Source organism: Caretta caretta, chromosome 1, assembly GCF_965140235.1.
Source record: "Caretta caretta isolate rCarCar2 chromosome 1, rCarCar1.hap1, whole genome shotgun sequence".
Taxonomy (NCBI): domain Eukaryota; kingdom Metazoa; phylum Chordata; order Testudines; family Cheloniidae; genus Caretta; species Caretta caretta.
Genome location: NC_134206.1, coordinates 100,386,740 through 100,406,695, shown reverse-complemented (window position 1 = coordinate 100,406,695; position 19,956 = coordinate 100,386,740). Strand labels below are relative to the sequence as shown.

Here is a 19,956-nt window from a genome sequence, read left to right as displayed (position 1 = left end):
GCCAACTGGCAGAGGGCACTTGGGTGTAGAGGAGTACAGAGATTCCGAAGGTTCACCAAAAGAATGTCATGTAAGGTCTCTAATGAAAGTCACTGGTCATCATAATCATTGTGAGATGTATGTATGGAGAATATGTGAAGAATTATGTATATAAAAGTTTATGTTTTCTAGGTCACAGTTAAAAACAGGTCACTCAAAAGTAGTCTGTCTTGAGACAAATTCTTCTAGGCAGGTTATGGGAGACACTTATCTCCCGGGGCTGGGGACACCACTGTGCAGTGTGTCCTACAAAAGGAGTCTGCTAGCATTCTAAGATAAATGCTAATGAAGAGATGGTGGAGACTTCAGAAAAAATCCAACAGGAAGAAATAAACAGTTAATCTTCAGGTGAACATCAAAGGTCTGTTCTGGTATATTTGGAGGAGCAAAGAGACATCCTGGTATTCTTCATCTAGGAAGTAAATGCACAGTTTGCTTTATGAAAAAATGATCTCTACCCAAGCTTGGTGGAGAACACTGGAAAGAAGTTTGGGTGAGATAAACTTATTTAGACTGGAGGATAACTTCTTAGTTAAATTTAGGCTTTAGAATATGCATTGTGGTATGTTGTTTTACATATAATCTTTTGTTCCCATCTCTCTCACTGCTTTTTATTTGAATCTCTATTTTTTCTTAAATATATTTCCTTATGTTTTATATCTGAACTCAAGTGCTGTGCGTATGACTTGAGTGGTGGTCCAAAGTAAACCTTGTAAACTGTGGTACAGTGTTCAAGGACCACCCTTCCCCCGAGAAGAATACCTCCCTTTTCTCCACCTTTTGTCTTTTTTTCTAGTGCATTCTCAATGAAATTCTCATTCTCAATGGATGAACAATAGACATTTATGTAATCAGAAAAATGGAACAAAGTTGATTCACATGTGCTTTTTCCTTTACTTGCAGCAATAAATTCTACATTCCATACAGAGGTTAGTAGTGTACAAGCAAGTAAATATTGAATGAATGTGGGGTGGTTATAATCCTTGCACATCCTTGTTGTGATGATCATGTTTACAGTTCTCTTGTGCCATCACTGGTCTCTTTCTGTCTATGTCACACAGCGCTATCACAGTTTATTGCTTGTGGCATAACAGATCAGAAAGGCATGTCACAAACACTGACATTTGTGATGTCACAAATGCTGAAATGACTGTAATGCTTCGCAGGGCACCAAGGGCAGTGTGTCATCTTGTTACCATCTGCCTGCAGAGCGAGGGAGTCTTACCTGTACCTGCTAGCTCCTTAACAAAACCAGCCTGATCACCACTTACGCAGTCTAAGTGTATCTAGCCCCTGTTCAATGGATACCCACAGAAATCCCATATCCTGTGTTCCCGAAGGAATCACAGAACTGGAAGGGACCACGAGAGGTCATCTAGTCCAGTCCCCTGCACTCAAGGCAGGACTAAGTATTATCTAGACCATCCCTGACATGTGTTTTTCCAACCAGCTCTTAAAAATCCCAAATGATGGAGATTCCACAACCTCACTAGGTAATTTATTCCAGTGCTTAACTCTCTGACAGGAAGTTTTTCCTAATGTCCAGTCTAAACTGCCCTTGCTGCAATTTAAGCCCATTGCTTCGTGTCCTATCCTCAGAGGTTAAGAACAACAATTTTTCTCCCTCTTCCTTGTAACAACCTTTTATGTACTTGAAAAGTGTTATGTCCCCTCTCAGTCTTCTCTACTCCAGACTAAACAAACCCAATTTTTTCAATCTTCCCTCACAGATCATGTTTTCTAGACCTTTAATCATTTTTGTTGCTCTTCTCTGGACTTTCTCCAATTTGTTCACACCTTTCCTGAAATGTGGCACCCAGAACTGGACACAATATTCCAGTTGAGGTTTAATCAGCACAGAGAAGAGTGGAAGAATGACTTCTTGTGTCTTGCTTACAACACTCCTGCTAATATAGCCCAGAGTGATGTTTGCTTTTTTTGCAGCAGCGTTACACTGTGGACTCATATCTAGGCTGAACTGAAATGAAGTTCCCCGTATTCAAAGAAAGGTTTTGATTGGCTTCCAAACCTAGACCAAGATTGGGCATGGGCATGGGAATGGGAGCTTTTTTATTTCCTCTCAACTATGTCCCACATCTCTACTAAAAATCTATTATAAGGGAACTAAACCTACACCAGAAACTTGCGATTGTCAGTCAGGAACTAGTCTATGACTATCAGCACCATTATATGAGTACCCGCTCAACATTTTTCTTTACTATCTAGAACAACTAGTCGAAACTATTGAGCACTCATCTGTCCATTTTTTAAAAACCATTGATTTTCAAAACAAGCTATAACTTAAATGAGCTCAGTAGGTAATAGCATAACGTTACCATCCGCCACAAGAACAAAAAACAAAGCAAGTGATGACAGTTAAAGGAAAATCTATATCAGGCTTGACAAATCCTGCAGTATGACTAATGGTGTTTTAACCACAAACAGAACAATCTCCATGCCAATTTCAGATACAATCATAGCTCTGAGTCACTAACAGCACACAACCAAGGGGCAGCATGTAGAGTTTCAGTACCTTAAATGTTTTTGTCCCAGAAGGGCTAGAGTGCACTAAAGAGGGTTAGAAATAACTATCCTGACAAAATTTATATAAACTTATATAATTTTTATCATAAATGGTTATTACCATAATGTAAGCTCTATACTAAACTACAGAACAAAAAGCACAGTGTGAGAGAGAAGACTAGTAGGTGAGGGACCTAGTGGAAAAAGAGTGGTATATACCGCTTGCGTGTCCAAAATATGTGTGTGTGTGTGTGTATAACCTGTGACTAGCTTGGTCATTGAGTGTCATTTTCATGATGTTTCAATAGGTGGTTTTTATCCTGGCAGTTCCCATCTTCCTCCCTCCCCCAATTTGCAGATGGGGTACTCATGCACAGAGAGGCTAAGTGACTTGCCCAAAGTCATACAGAAAGTCTACGTCCCAGGATAGTGCCCCCACAACTGGGTCATCCTTCCTCCTGTGTCCAAAGTATACTACCTGGCAACTATAAAATTTGAAGGAAGAGTTCTCTGCAGCACAGTGAGCCTGCATAGTTGATCTGCAGGACATTAAAATGTCTCAAAAAGCATAAATGCATGGACGAATCCATTCAATTGTGAAAAACACTGTTTAAATGTACACAGTTTTAATTCATCCTACCACTTCCATATTTGTTAATTTTTTCGTTAGTGTCACTTCAGATCCTTCATGATTTACTACTGCAGTTATAAAGCTATTAGCTGGACGTGTGCGTACCTTTTAACACATCACTCACTTCATTCTAAAATATTTTCATGAAGTCTAATCTTTTGAGGAAGAGATTATTTGCATATTTCCAATAAACTCTTCAAGAGTGGAATTATGTACAGTGAATATATCTTGTGATGCAGCTTGGTTTAATGTCATGCCCACATTTTAATGTCACGCCCACATTTTAATGTCACATATTTCCAAAGAACTTCCTCTTCAGCTAATTCACATGCAGAGCTTGGTTTGTATCATGTTAAAAACAAGACTTGAAAAAGTATAGGTATAGAAATTTTGAGTTACTTTTCTTTTTGTAAAACAAGATTTTATTTTTGTTACTGACTTTTTGAGAATCTCTAGTGGTTCAGGTCTACTAATTTACTAGTAAATTATGTTAATTACAGATCATTCAGTGATCAAACTGTATGTATCTGACCTTAAACAATAGATGTCTCATTGTTGAAAGGCTATTGCCCACATAGCAACAAGTATTCAGAAGTTTAAAAACTTTAAAAAGCAAAATCACTGTGAAAGTACTTGTTGGCAGTTGCTAAAACAAAACAAAAAACAGTAGGAACATAAAACATTTGGGATTTTGATCTGCCAAAGTAAAATTTATCTGGGTTGATATTTTTCTGGTAGCTTGAACATCATAACTTACAACATTTTCCAACACAATTTTAGGACCCACTTCTACAGCATGCTGACAGGACACTCACCATGTTGCAAAATATTTGGCACATTGAAGATGTGGGGCCCTTACTCTGAAAGGATCTTTAATTATTTATTATCTTTTACAATTTCTTAACTTTATGTCTTTCTGCTAGTCCTTAACATAAATTCTTTCTAAATCCACCCCCCCACACGCATACACACAAAGTTAGCTACCTCCTAATGCCCCCGCCCTCCCAAAACATTAGACCTTTAAGAAAAAGGAAGCAGATGTGGTTTTTTTTACATTTGGTAAAACAAACACAGAAGCTCTAAGACAACACTCTACGTGACAGACACATTTCTGTGTTATTTTACTAAGTGAAATGTTTACAATTTAACTAGCTTTATCTGAAATCCATTAAAAAAGGAAAACTAAGGGAAATAAGCAATGGATAGACCAGTGTGCGAAGTTCTGCTCATGGAGAGTTTTTCTGTTTAATGGATCCGCGTTCACATAGATTCAAAGATTTTAAGGCCAGAAGGGAACATTTAATTATGTACTATGACTTCCTGTATAACACAGACCAGAATTACAACAGTAACTTGTGTGTGACTAAAGCATCTCTTTCAAAAAGGCATCCAGTCTCGATTTGAAGACGTCAAGAGATAGATAATCTACCACTTTGCTTGGTATTTTGTTCCAGTGATTAATCACACTCAGTGTTAAAAATGTGTGCCTTATTACTAATCTGAATTTGTCTGGATTTAACCTCCAGCCATTAGGTTAAAGAGCCCTTTATCTTCATGACGAAAAAATACCAGGTCCTACTTATACATCATAATCAAGTCACTTCACAGTCTTCTTTTTGATAAACTAAACTGATTGAGCTTTTTAAATCTGTGATTGTATGGCAGCCCTCAGACCATTTTTGTGTCTCTTTTGTTCAATATTCTTTTAAAAATGTGGACACCAGAACTAGTTACAGTATTCCAGTATCTGTCTCGTCAATGTTGTATACAGAGGTAAAAATCACCCCCCTACTACTCACTGCTCCCCCTTTTATAGATCCAAGTATTGCGTTAACCCTTTTTGCTACAGCATCATGCCATGTTTTTCCACTCTGACCCCCTAAATCCTTTTCAGAGTCACCGCTTTCCAGGATATAGTCCCCAATTCTCTAAGTATGACCTGCATTCCTTGTTCCTAGATGTATGACTTCGCATTTAGCTACATTAAGAGGCATTTTGTTTGAATGGGCTGAGATTACCAAGCAATCCAAACCACTCCATGTGACTGCCTGTCTCATCATTATTTACCACTCTGCCAATCTTTGTATCATCCGCTAAATTTATCAGCAGTGATTTTATATTTATTGATCAAAATGTTGAATAGCATCAAGCCTAATACCAAACCGTGGATCCCCATAAAGAAACCCTCAGATTTGATGATTCCCCATTGACAACTACTTTCTGAGATCTATCAGTTAGCCAGTCCTTAATCCACTTAACATGTGCTTTATTAATATTGTATAACAATAACATTTTAAGCTGAATGTTGTGTGGTACTAAGTCAAAGGCCTGACAAAAGTGAAAGTGTATTACATCTATGCAGTTGCCTTTATCAAATTTGTAATCTCAAAGAATGAAATCAGGTTTGTTTGACATGACCAGCTGACTAGCATTAATTATATTCCTATCCTTTAATTTTTATCAAATGAATCGTGTATCATCTTTTCCATTATTTTTCCTGGAATTCATGTCAAGATAATTGACCTATAGTTACACCTTGATCATCCTTCTGCCCTTTTTGAATATCAGCACAACATTAGCACTTTTCCAATCTTCTGGAATTTTACTGGTATTCAAAGATTTATTAAAAATTAATATCAGCAGGCCAGAGGTCCCCTCAGCCAACTCTTTTAGTACCTTGGTTTCAAGTTATCTTGAGCCTGCTGATTTAAAAATGTATATCCCTTGCAAATGTTGTTTAACATCCTCCCTAGTCTAATGGAATGGAAAGTATTACTTCATCCTCATGTGGTACGAGTACCTCATCCTGCTACATCCCAAATACAGAACAGAAATATTTACTGAATGCACCTGCCTTTTCTGCATTATCATTAACAATTTTACCATCTCCATCTAATAACTGGCCTGTATCTCAGCTAGGATTTATTTTGTTCCTAACACATGTCCCTTCCTTTCACCCCACCCTTATTGCAGCCACTAACTTCTCAGACACGTGAGCTTGTTCTCTTCTGGAGACCATTCTCTTTGGAGTCCATTAATGTAACTCCTTTAGTGTCTGGTGGGGTCACTATTGAAAGACCTAATGCAATCCCTGAGCTGAATGTACTGCCTCCACAGCACATTCATCCATTCGTAACCTGAATTTGAGACCAAAAGTGGTAGTTTAATTTGGATTTCTTCTATGGCAGCACAGCACACTATCCACATACCACCTGGCCAAGCCTTCCGTACATAAAATCTTGTTGTCTATTCAACACAGGTTTTCCTAAATGCACATTTCTGTGGGCTCCTCATTTTTGTTTTGATGTAATTACAACAGATATTTGATGACTAGAAGGTGTTTCCTTGGGACGTGAGACTGTATCTGTTGTCATCTGCCTTATTTTCCCTTTTATCCTTTAGTCTTCCAATGCTGACTTCCAACTCTAACACTCTCACTCTCTTTGTTGACTTTCCTCTCTCAAGTAGATAGACATCTTTCATATATAAAATGTTTATAATGTATAAAACAGAAAAACCAACAAGAGGCTGGCACTGTAACAAAACGTGTGTGTTTTTTAAGGTGTGATGCCTTTCCTTCCCCAGACCTGACTCCCTCAACTTTTTCCATGACTTATTATTCTATACATTTCTCCCTGATGTACTTCCCATTTGGTTATTCCACTTCCCCCAACACTCCCCTCATTTATTTTTTCATTTCCCTGACCTTTGAGTTGCTTCCTCCTCTCACACTCAATTATTTCATACATTGGTTTCACCCATCCCTTCCACTCCTCTGTTTGTGTTCAAAATGCTAAGTGACAAGTTCACTGCTCTAAATCTCTCCGAGGCAATACCTTCAGAGGATGAAGATCACATAAATCACTCTTTACTGCTTAAAAATAGCCGTTCCCGTTTAGAAAAATACATAAGCATGTACATAACTTTAAACAAGTGAGAGTAGATCTTCTGACTTCACTAGAACTACTCTCATGCTTAAAGTAACATATACAGTATTGCCAACCTCAAGCATTCAAAAATCATGAGACTGGCTAAAAATCATGATCTCTTTAAAAATAGTAAATTTGGGATTCTTTTCTGATTTCTGAAGCTTTCAGATACACATTGCTTCACATTTTCAAGCTTTTGGCCACAAGCGTAAGGGCTAAAAACTTACTTAAAAAAACCCCAACAACTCGGACTTTAAGAGCTACATAAAATATCATAGACTCGTGATAAAATTGCAAGAGTTGGCAACATTGCCTATGTGCTTAACTACTCTCCTGAATAAAAGCCAGAATAATATACACAAATAAAAAAAAGGGCTAGTGCACATTACTGTTGAATATTGGCCTACTTTAAACTTTAACAGAATGAAAGAATTGTGTGAAAATGAATCTGAATGTCAGAGCCCTAAATATGAATCTCCACATATATACCTTTTCATGCCCGTACTATACATAAACGAAATCTGCTGCCTCAGTTTTCAGTGCACTATCCACAGCGATATACAATACCATTTAACTTTGGAAAATAGTGCCAATATTGTGCCTTCTGTTACATCAGTGTAACTCTAAAGTACTGAAGGCAAATGTTTGACAAATAGTTTCTAGAACATACCCTCATCCTGAGCTGCACCGTTAAAGCCAATTCAGACTCCAAATCAAATTTTGTTTAATGTGTACTTTACTGTACATTTTGATAACCTAGGCCTATTGTTATTCAGCTGATGCTTCTGTAAATGACCTAAGCCTAAAAGGTTTCATAGAATACCTACCTAAATGCAAGTAGAATTATCTTAAGCATAAGTCCTAGAGCACTCCAGGAAAATTCATAGCTAGTTGTGTTCTGATTTTGCACCAAGATACCCATATATAACTAACTTTGAAATATTTTGATTTCAGGGTGGGGAAGGATTTGGGGCAAGACTTACTTGTGGGGGTAGATTCATTATTTTAAACACACATTAAATAGCACAAACAGCCTAGGGTATCATTTTGTACCATAACCAGGCCTCCATTTCAGCAGTAGTTTTAGATTTGTTGAAGGCCCATTGTAAGTATGGTCATGTCACTAGACAGCACTAAAAATGTGTTTGAACCCCACTTGGAAAAATAATTCCTCTTCTTATGGAGAGCATAAACAAGCAAGTATACTTCAATTTTAATAAAACAAGTGTGTTGAAAAACAGTATCTCCTTCCCTCCCAGGCTAAAAAGTCTTGTTTGCCTTAGGTATGTACTGTTCAAGATGTAATTTCAAGCCATGACAAATTTTCAGTCTAAGGCTTGGTCTATACTTATGCCAGTATAACTATGTCACTCAGAGGTATGGATTTCTCACAACACTGAGAGATGTAGTTATACTGAACCTGATCCCCAAGCTCTCCCCTGGTGCAAGTAATGTCTTCACTAAGCACTACGGCAGCACAGCTGCAGCACTGCAAGTGTAGATAAGCCCATAGTAAGGTTTATGCATTCATCTTCAGTGCAAGGGAAAGTGCATTACATCACATCACAGTCAAACTGTTTTGAGAACTAACCATTCCCCAGGTCTCTTCAAATAGTTAGTTTGGTAATTTCATTCTTACTACCACAGTAGGAAGTCTCAAAACATGAAAGCGTTGATTAAATGTTTTGCTTCTCACCCTTCCCAGTCTCCTCCAAGAAGGACAGACCAACCACTAGTGTGACCACCACTAGAAAAAGAAGCCTTGGCTCACTGGTTACTAAATAGATAGATTAAATAAACAGAAAAACCAACCCAACACCCATCCCTAAATACTTAATCATTTTTATTTGTAGTCCATGCCAAAGAATACTATTAATGCAATGTCAAGATTGAGAAATCAAGCATTCAGAAGTCAGGAAATGCAGAGTTAAGGTAGAACTTTCTACCTTAATCTGTCCCCTTGTGCTGATGTCTTAAAATACAATGTTTATATCATTTTGTCAAAACATACAATATTTAGTACAATACAAATATAAAGTTGTATCAGAACATTCAATTTAGTAAATTATAACAGAGTACACACAGACTTCAGAGTAGGTTTGGTTTTTAAGTCTCAATGATATCTACAAAGCAAGTCAAATTTTAAGGAAATTCAGTACTTTTACAGTTAAGAATGTTTAAAACTCAGTGCCCCAGAGTTTGAGACAATACCCAATTTGGTTATGGCCTAGAGAAGACTCAGACTATCCCAGATACTGAGATATGTGTAGTACAGCCTATTTAGAAAGCAAACTACTACAAAATTGGCACACGTTACACTGGGTATAAAAGACAGACAGACAGACATTTCAACACATACACCACAAAAAGGGAAGAGGCTCTAACAGACTCAATTTCCTACTAAATACAGCCCCTTGCAACATAGATAGCAGAAACCTTGATATGTGGAACTATGTGATGATAATGTTATGTATATGTACAGAGGGAACTCCACGTTATGGTTAGGAAATCTCATCTGCTGGTACCAACCTGAATTTAGCTCTTGACGCAGTTATTCTGTAGCTAATATTGAGTGAGCCTTGACATGCCCCTTATATTTCAATCCTGCAAGAGTATAACAATGAGAAATATAAACTGACCGCCAATCAGAAATGTACTTCTTTAGAGAGAAGCTGATTTTTGCGTGTTTAATGCAGCATACAAGTAGACAGGCCATTTTAAGAAACTGTGCTTGTTTATGAAAAAAAACAAGAAATCTTTTTGTTTCCAGGCTTAACTAGGTTGGGCAATGAGATTGGATAAACCTGTTGAGAAGACTGTTGGTTGAAAGTAAATATAACAAAGACAAAAGTCCATGTTATAACGTTAAAAGTTAGTGTATGGTGTATCACCTGTATAGCTTGCAGCTGCCCGTTTTGATTATATAAATTGCTACCAGAAATATGTCTATCCATATAAAGCAGTTTGAACTTACACAAACCTGGAGGCTCAAAAGGAGCTTTCTTCAGTTGTGTGGAAAACATTATTACTCCCACAACATCTAAAGCCTTGTCTACACTGCCACTTTACAGCACTGAAACTTTCTCGCTCAGGGGTTTGAAAAAACACCCCCGGGAGCGATGCAAGTTTCAGCGCTGTAAAGCGGCAGTGTAAAGTGGCTGCTAGCTACTCCCCTCATGGAGGGTGGTTTTTTAAAAGTGCTGGGAGAACTCTGCGACTACACAGCTACGTGCTGCAACTACACAGCCACGTTGGTAGTGAAGACATACCCTAAGTATTTATTTTTTGGATGCACCAAACGTTTCACACCCCTGACAAAGCCCATTACAAGAAACTAAGTTAAAAAGAGGTCTCTTGACAGATTAGCATTATATGTTAATTTTTAGGTCAGCACTGTATAAGTGTTTACAATATTTTTTTCTATATCATACTGTTTGCAGAGGATCTTTCATGAAACTTGCTAGTGACATTCTTTGCACAGCATTCTGTCCTCTCAATAGCTGAAATGACCAGGCACATACTGGTATACAAGAGATGTGAGCAGGATTCTGTATTTTAATAGTAATTACAAGCAATGGTACTGAGAAATACCTATTTTGATCTTGTAGAGTAAAAAAGTAGCCTCTAATGTGTATTCTACACTGATACAAATTCAACAATCCAGAAAGATGTACCTGAAGCCAAGCTAGAAACAGGATTTTTTCCCCTTCGATTCTGACAAAACGTATATCCAACTCACAAGGAGATACTACACCAAATCTGTGATTCCGTTATTAATGATGTTGGGAGCAATCCAACTTCATACTACAAACTTTCCAAAATTTTCCAATAACTATACATGCCGTATCAATAGCTATATTTGTAGATATGTGTATTTTTGTCACTACTGGGTCCCCCTCAAACTATTCAGTAGCCACTGAGAAGGGACACAGGAGGAGGAACAACTCGAAGTTGTATTACTTCCAGTCTGGTTCTTTTGCACAGAAACCTAAGAGTTTTGCAGGGAATGGTGGTGCAGAGAGGACTATCCTCCCCCTGCTCCATCTCAAGTATGAAGAGCTCCAATCAAATAATATCCAGACAGAGCGAGAAGAGGGAGAAACAGAATTGCATAGGTAGCACTACCACATGGAAAGAGGGAAATCTGTGAGTGAAGTACACCTGTGCTTGTAGGTCTGTGGGGGCTGACCTGACCCCGAGTGAGAAATTTCCCTTAGAAGGGACCCAGCTCATCCCTTTTGCTTGGTAACTTGCACGTGTATATCATTAGTCGTCATTTAGTTGAATGGACTCATTTGGTTTTGTACTTGATCTTTAACTTGTAAAAGAGAACTTATTGGCCTAAACAAAATATATGAGAACTTGACGACTATTCAGAAATGAAGCAGAGTACATTTTGATGCTTGATAAGAGCAGAATTTCAACAAGAGCCAGATTTCAAAATCACACTATGTTCAGGCATTTGGGTGCCTAATTTATCTTTTTAATTAACACAGTGGGCACTCAAGTGCAGTAACTGTGTGCAAATGATCAGTTACACATCTAACTGGCTGCAATTAATACATACTCAAATACATGACATTTTGCATGTGCAAGTCTGCATGCACAGTTCTGAAATCTGGCCCAGATTAACTAGTCAATTACACAAAATCAAGAGTAGTACAATTGTGACAAAAACATAAATATATAGTTTGCCAAATCAAAATATTAAATACCTTGCAGAAATATACACACAGATGTTATAAAATGTTTTTGCAGTGTTAAATGTGAAATATGAACCACTGTAAATGCAGACTTTACATTTAACGTAATAAAATTTTATTCTCAATTGTTTTCTGAGCTGCAAAATTACCACTTTTCTCTCGCTCTCTCTTTTTTTTTTTTTTTTTTTTTTTTTAAGTAAAAAGGAAGCAACTGCCTATATTTAGAGGAGTGATGGTTATGTTATGCAAGAGACATCTGGAATACAAGAGATGTATTTGTTTTCTGAATTACAACACTGATCTTATGATCAGTCCTTCAGCTGATGACACAGGCAAAGCATGTCTCGCATAAGTATTATGGACTGAAAAATATCCATTTGTACTAATGACTTGTTTCATAGCTATAAATCAGGTGTTGACTTAAAATGATATAAAAGCTAAATGATATTTTGAAGCATTTATTCTAACAGTGAAAGTTCAGTGTCATGCCTAACAAAATTTTGAGGACATACAAAGTTTAAAAGAAGAATCTCAGTGTCTCACTTCTGGGAGCACAGGATGATCATAAAAAAGCATCTTGATTGCAATGTAAACTGTATCATCATTTAAAAGTGTTGCAATGTTAACAACTAAGGTGAAGAGGACAGCAGAGGGGCAGACTTCACACCTCACTGAGCTAAAGTGGGGAAAGTTATTTCACACCTTTCTTACCGCTTCTGTATGGTGACAAACGGTTGTTTTATACACACTCTATAAGGGTGGCAAAGCATGAAATTACATCATCACAATGAAAAGGCTAGAGAACTGAATGCTAAAATGAAAGCCTACAGTCTGTTAAAAACAGATAATAAAATACGTGGGTGAATAAAGTATATAAACAATACTTTATTAGAATTAACATTTCTACTGTATCGTGAATATTAATCATGATGTGTCTAAAGCTACACACACTGCACTAAAATGATACTCTGAGAAAATGATGCCAACCTGCAAATTTTAGCCAAGATAGTCTGGTTACTCTTTATAAAGAAGACACTTCTATTGTAAATCTGCCTTTAGAATCAGTCTAGCTAGTGTCCTGGTACTTCTGAATTTAATACCAGAATATTTATTTCCATTACTGTTCATAATTTGCTGCTGCACAGAAACTGGATAATTTGCATGAATATGATTAGTAAAAATAAAAAACCTCCACACTTTTACAATAAGATACAAGGTTATTTTTAGAGCATCGATAGGTTGGAACATAAATTTATCAAAGTGCTCAAAAACATCACACACCATTTTTGAAATAGTAATACTTACCAGTCCACTTACAGCTACAATCCAGATGTAGGAACCAGAGGTTACGAGCTGGAAGATATAAGAGTAATGATTTTAATATGGGTATTAATATTTACACAGATGTTGTTGTCTGATTTACTATCCCCTAGTATTATGGTAGGACTTGTGTCTATCTCCTCAAAAAGAAAAGGAGTACTTGTGGCATCTTAGAGACTAACAAATTTATTTGAGCATAAGCTTTCGTGAGCTACAGCTCACTTCATCAGATGCATCCACTGAATGCATCTGATGAAGTGAGCTGTAGCTCACGAAAGCTTATGCTCAAATAAATCCGTTAGTCTCTAAGGTGCCACAAGTACTCCTTTTCTTTTTGTGGTCACAGACTAACACGGCTGCTACTCTGAAACCTATCTCCTCAAATTAAACAGTCAGACTCATCCATTTTTGCATAAATTCAGTTCCATAATAGCAGTGGCACACTCCAGAACTAAAAGAGATGGAAAAAGCAGGCGGGATCTGTCAGATGTTCTTTTCCCACAATACTATGCATTTTATTTTCATTTAGCATTATTAAGTTCAACATAATGCTTTACAGGAAGTCTGTTTATAAGCTACAGAGAAAAACAAGTTTGAAAGACATATTTAAACAAAGGAAGTGACTCAGCAGCTCAGAGGGACTGGGAAAGGAGTCCCAAATAGAGGAGGCAGCATAAGTTAAAGGAGCAACTCTTAATTGTGTAGTCATGGAGTTGGCCCAGAGTGGAAGTCAAGTTTTAAGAAATGAAGTTACTCTACCCCAGTGGGAAGTTTGTGGATATGAAATCATAGCGTTAGGTTCGAGTGAGTCCATAAGAGAACTGCATAGGACAAGAGAGGGGATCCATTATTTGAATTAAGGTATAGATATTTAGTCACCTGGAGAAGGTCAGCCTCAGTGCAAGGAAAGGGCTGAAAACCAGACTGAAATTGGTAAAGGAAGTTCTCTCTTCTGCCTCCATCAAAACCATATGAAAAAGGCATCTCCTTACTGAGTCCTTTCCTATCTTAATCACTGGCTTTTGCTTTCTTACCTTAGCTTCCTAACAAATAGGTCACTGCTGCTGCCAACCGCTCTGACTTCACTCGAACTTTCCCTGTTGCATTCACAAGTGCTATTGCCACACAAAGAGCGTGGAGCACTCATTTACCCTTTCTTCACTCGTGAATTATGATCTCATCTCAAGTCACCCTTTTTGCAGACAGATTCTGGAGAAAGTGGCCTCATTCTGGATACCTCTCACAGAACAAACAGATAAGGTTTCAGAGGGATCAAGGCAGAATGAGGTGCTTGAGCACAATGCAGAAAAACCCTCCAAGTGCTCAAGGACATACAGGAGGGAGGAAGAGTTGTTAGAGAAGTGGACATGAGTCAGTATTCTGAAACTGGCCTATTCATCCCAAAACACACTTAACCATGTTTTATACATTTACTGGTACTTTCCATTGGTAGTTTGAGATATTTTTGAGTCTTCAAGAATGTGTATAAATAGGCATAGTTTCTTATAAATGTGCAAGTCTCCTGTTACATAAATCACCCATTCATTTTTAGAACTTTTTGTGGCTACTATGTTCATCTATCGAATACCTAATATTTTCTCATTAATTTTCCTCCTTATGCTTTTGATATTATGATCCACATAAGTTTAATGTCAGATTCTTATTGACAAGTTACCAATTTTATTTGTCAGATGGTAATGCTGTGTATGAAAATAAAATATAGCTATCAAAATTGTTAATCAACCAGATTCTTGCTGCCGTCAAACACTCGCAGAATCTTGCTGTGAAGTTACATTAAAGTTATATATATATATATTCTTTCCTGCTTCACATGGCAGGAAACAAGGAAATAAGAAAAATTCAGTTAATGTCACATCAATACAGTGGTTGAGCTATCAGTATTTTTGTTAAAGTAAAAAAGATTAATCAAAAGAAGAGATTTCATAACTTGGACTTTACACCTTCTTGTGGGGAACGACAGACATAGAAGTTAATGAAATAGCAGTAATCTTGCATACTGGCTCATCTCATCCTACCACAGTAGGTCACTGGCATTTAGAAATCCCTACTGTACATATTTGTCCTCCTTGTTTTAGGTGGTTTTATAAGGCCTGAGGGCCCAGATTATTTGAGGTATTTAGGCATTGATGTGTTCAGTTTTGCAATGCCTAACTGATTAGGAGACAATCTCATTGTCTGGGCCATGCTGGAAGAAACACAGGAGCCAATGGATGTAGTTCAATTAGGCAGCAAATTTATTTATGTAAAATATCTGGGAATAGCCAGCAATAAATTATAGTATGTAAGTCATCATTATTTCTTTAATCATTTCCATGTGTTTGAGAGGGCTGCTGTCAGACCTCCTTTCCAACCTGGGCCGCCTGGCTATCCTCCCCTTGTATGAGGATTAAGGGGGCAGGAAAAAGAGGGGGATTGTGCCACTCTGATTTTGTGGTTAGGAGGGTAGGTGTTGCCAACCCAATCCCAGTCAGAGAAGTCTTCTCTGGAACTCCCTGGAGTACAAAGCCCTCCCTCTCTGGTCACCTGGAAGGGCAGTGCCCACCTCCCCACCTGGTCCAGCCACTTCCTGATCTCTCCAGGTAAACCGGTCCCTTCCTCCATCTCTGCCACCAATTGCAGAGGGGAGCCCTTCGAAGGGCAACAACCCCTTTTCTTCTAGCCAACTGAACAAAGGACCCACCACATACAGTTGCAGTGGACACATTTTCAAAAGTTATTTAGGCATTTAGGAACCTAAATTGCATTGACTGTCAAAGGGATTTTGGCTCCTAAGAACCTAAAACCCTTTTTAAAATGAGATTTAAGCTCCTAAATCAGTTAGGCTTTGCAATGCTGAGCACAGCAACACCTAAATACTTTTAAAATGTGGGCCTAAGATGAAATGTATGGGTGGAAATATTACAAAATTAGCTAGAGGGCATGCAAAATTATAAACTGCTTCAATGAAAGGTGAACAAGGAAGCACATACTGTACCTGTAAACCCAGTATATAGACCAATGTCTTGTTTGTGATGGGAAATTGGCCTAATATTTGTGTCACTTGCATCCTTGGAATGGAGCAAAAAAATGGTACAAACAGAGCAAATACAGGACCCAAGCTGTGAAAGAAAAAAAATATATATATATAACATAGACAGTAATTAGAAATTATTTCAAAAGGTCTCAATTAACAAATTAATTCCAAATAACTTAATACCTATCTTAATTTCTTAAATACATTATGCAATTGACATTTTTGTATGTTATTTTCCCCAACATTTAGTTGGGCTTTTTATACTGTCATTCTTTTTTGTTTGTTTGTTTGTTTTCCTTATTTGTCAAACTAGCTACAAGGACATTTTATTTGGAAAAATACACACTTTTCCGTAAAGATATTATATACATTTTGAGGACTGATCCTGCTCATATTGCCATTTTCATGTAGCACCCAAAGTGTAATACATGCTTTACAGACAAAGATACAGACAAGGTCCTGCCCTAAAAAAAGACAGTCAAAATAGATAAATGATAAGGGATGGAGTGATGGAGGCATCAGCAAATAATTGAACATCTTCCACAGCCTGGGAGAGGCAGAAGCAAAGGAAACCACACACCTTCCCATGTGTAGGGTGGGGAGGGGGAAAGAGACACAAAATTTTCACTCAGTTCACCCTCAAGGGGCAGGGGCAGAAGTTTTATATAGATCACCAACAGGAAGGAAAATAACAAAACCTTACTCCAGGACAAAGATGCTTTTTTGCTCCAAACAGGTGAGTGGCAAGTAAAGAGTTATATGGCACAAGAGAGAGAGAGGAGAACAGTGCATTCTACAGGGCTCCCCTGTTATCCATAACTCAAAGTGCCTACAGAGTCTGTAAACCCTAAAAGGCAAATCTCGGAGAAATATTCCTGACTACCCAGCTTTGCTGCTTCATGTTGCCAAGCACTCTGTGGAGTGTGGAAGCTCTTAAAGATAACCTGATCCCCACTTCCCAAAACTTAGTAAACATTTCAAATATAGAAAGAAAATCTACACAAATTACCTGACTAAAACTTCATTATGCTGAAGTTAAGGTTGAAAATACAGATCTGTAACTTAAGGGTAAAAAGAAACTTTAAAAAAATGTAGTTAAAATAACCAGCAGCAATTAGAAACTCAGGATTTTTAGAGTTAAGGTGCATCTTGTAGGAAACAAGCTTTGGAACTGTGGAATTTAGATACACAGATAATAGCAGTTCTTTACAAGTCATTCTATTGTCTATACTTTTAAAATTCATTAATAAAATAATAAATACAACTGTGTTAAATAAGTAGACAGGAATACTCACAGGCTTGCTGAATTATAATCAAAGCTCCTACTTCCACAGACCCTCCCAAAGAGAACTCTCAAGGAACACAATGGAAGTTCTACAAGCAGAGCAGCAGCATGGTCAGGACCCAAATAATTTGCTGACATGCTCACTCCACTTTCATTTCACTGATTGGGTTAATAATGGTGGAAATGTACTTATGAGTTAAACTACTATGAACAACCAACACAGAAGATTCAATATATATGGTCGAAATACAATTTTCATGCTGCTCAAAGAATTGTGGCTATGAATATTTCCTTTGGTTTATGCTCTACCCGCTAAAGACCTCCCTTTCATCGTCTCTGGAGGTTTCAGTTCTTTAGTTTGGTTATGGGGGATAAAAGAATAAGGTAATTTTTAACATCTTCTATTTTATGCATATGACAAAAATACATGACATAAAATTCTAACTGAAGGAGAGATGCTGAACAAAATACATTGATCAGTTTTACACATTTTCCCTCACATATAAACATAATATACAACATCCTAACAGAAATCTGAATTGTTTTAGTTGTAAGAATTCAAAAGCAGGGCTAAAAGGTATAATATGTATAAAGACTCATTCTACATGACTGATTGCATAACTTCCATTGGATCCAATGTACCCTGCAGCATATCAGGTATAAGAAAGAAGAGAAAAATAAAGAAGAGTCCTTCCCTCTCTCAAGACCACTCCCTGCCAATAGTGCATGAAAATTGTTTTGTCTTATCACTGTCAGAGAAAAGAGTAGTTTGGATACCTAATTTAGGAATATAGGCTCAAGAATGGAAGCAACAGTTCCCTTCTCCAAAATGTCTTTCTTCAGTACAAAAATATCATATGGAAATAAATTGTGTAGCTTCACCCACACTTGAGAATAAGCGTATCCTGTACCCTTGAAAAATTACTTCTCTGCTTCACCCTAAGAATAACAAAATACCTTTGTAAGGCAGTAACTAAAAGGAACAATCCAAATGGACATATCCTGCAAATCAGAATCTATGCACCCTCACATCTTTATTAACATGAGTGATAAGATTTTTAATGATACTTCATAAATCAGTGTCTACCTTAAGCTTCTGAAAAGAACTTCTGCAGAAACATTATGTATGTAAAGGTATGGGAAATACATTTTCCAGTTCTGGATAGAAGGTCTAGAAACTTCATTTATTTATTAGCTTTCAATACAACTATGTAAAGTTTTATTTTTAAAATATACAGATTTTTATTATTCTTTGTTGTATTTTAACACTGTTTCTGGAGTGTCAGCCTTAGTTAACTCTGCTACCTTGCACTCCTGCAGTAAAATTTATTTGCTCTTTATATCCTGTGACGGGGCAAGGCCAGATGGCTATGGAAAAGTAGTGGGAGATAGATATATTAGCTCCAGGCTAAACAAATCCCTGGTACCAGGATAAGTGAAATGGCAGCTGCTCCAGGTCAATTAAGACACCTGGGGCCAATTAAGAACTTTCCAGAAGGCAGGGAGAAAGTTAGGTTGATTGGGACACCTAAAGCCAATCAGGGGCTGGCTGAAACTAGTTAAAAGCCTTCCAGTTAGTCAGGTGGGTGTGCATGTCAGGAGCTGTGGGAGGAAGCTGTGCTGTTGGAGAGGCTGAGTAGTACACACCATATGAGGCACAAGGAAGGAGGCCCTGAGGTAAGGGTGAAGTGGAGCTTGAGGAAGTGAGGGCTGCTGTAGGAGAAGTAGCCCAGGGGATTGTATATGTCATGTTTCTAAAAGGTCAGCTACCACAGCTGATATTACTAGGGTTCCTGGGCTGGAGCCCGGAGTAGAGGGTGGGCCTGGGCTCCCCCCTTACCTTTGCCCCCTGATTAATTGCTGAGACTGGGAGACAACAGAGACTGTGCAAGGAAGGATAACTTCTCCTCACCTCCCTTGCTGGCTTATGATGAAAATGGCTCAGTAGACTATAACCCTTGTCTCTAGAGAGAGAAGGATTACGTGGAGGGTCACAGTGAGCCTCTGAGGCTAGCAAAATCTGCCAGGAAACGTGGGACCCACGGAAGCAAGGACAGAGCTTTGTCACAATCCTTATAATAAACTATATCAAATCACACAATACATAATAGAAACTAGAATGTGTTATACAAACTTATTTTAAAAATTACAGTACAGTCTTGATTTAAGTTTCAATAGTATCTACAAAATAAGACAACCTGAAAGAAAATCAGTTTACTCATTTTAAAGTTATGAATGCATAAAGTTGACAGTCTGCAAACTTGAGGCTGTTCAACAAATCTAAGATGCTGTAATTTAGAATAATCAGAACAACATAAGACTGGTCATACTATGCCAGGCTAATGGTCCATCTAGCCTAGTATCCTGTCTTCTGACAGTGGCCAATGTCAGGAGCTTCAAAGGGAATGAACAGAACAGAGCAATTAACCAAGCCATCTGTCCCCTTGTCATCTAGTACCAGCATCTGGCAGTCAGAAGCTTAGGGACACCCT

General features: G+C 37.7%; 1 protein-coding gene across 1 annotated transcript in view; it reads right to left on the bottom strand.

Moving 5' to 3' along the window:
• The window catches only part of UBAC2 (UBA domain containing 2), a 168,416-nt gene that overhangs the window by 38,976 nt on the left and 109,484 nt on the right, over positions 1-19,956 (bottom strand). Inside the window, exons 5-6 of the mRNA XM_048854132.2 lie at positions 16,141-16,264; positions 13,131-13,178 (exon numbers count right to left, since the gene is read on the bottom strand). Of these exons, the coding sequence (XP_048710089.1) occupies positions 13,131-13,178; positions 16,141-16,264 (172 nt within the window). The remainder of the gene's footprint in view (positions 1-13,130; positions 13,179-16,140; positions 16,265-19,956) is intronic.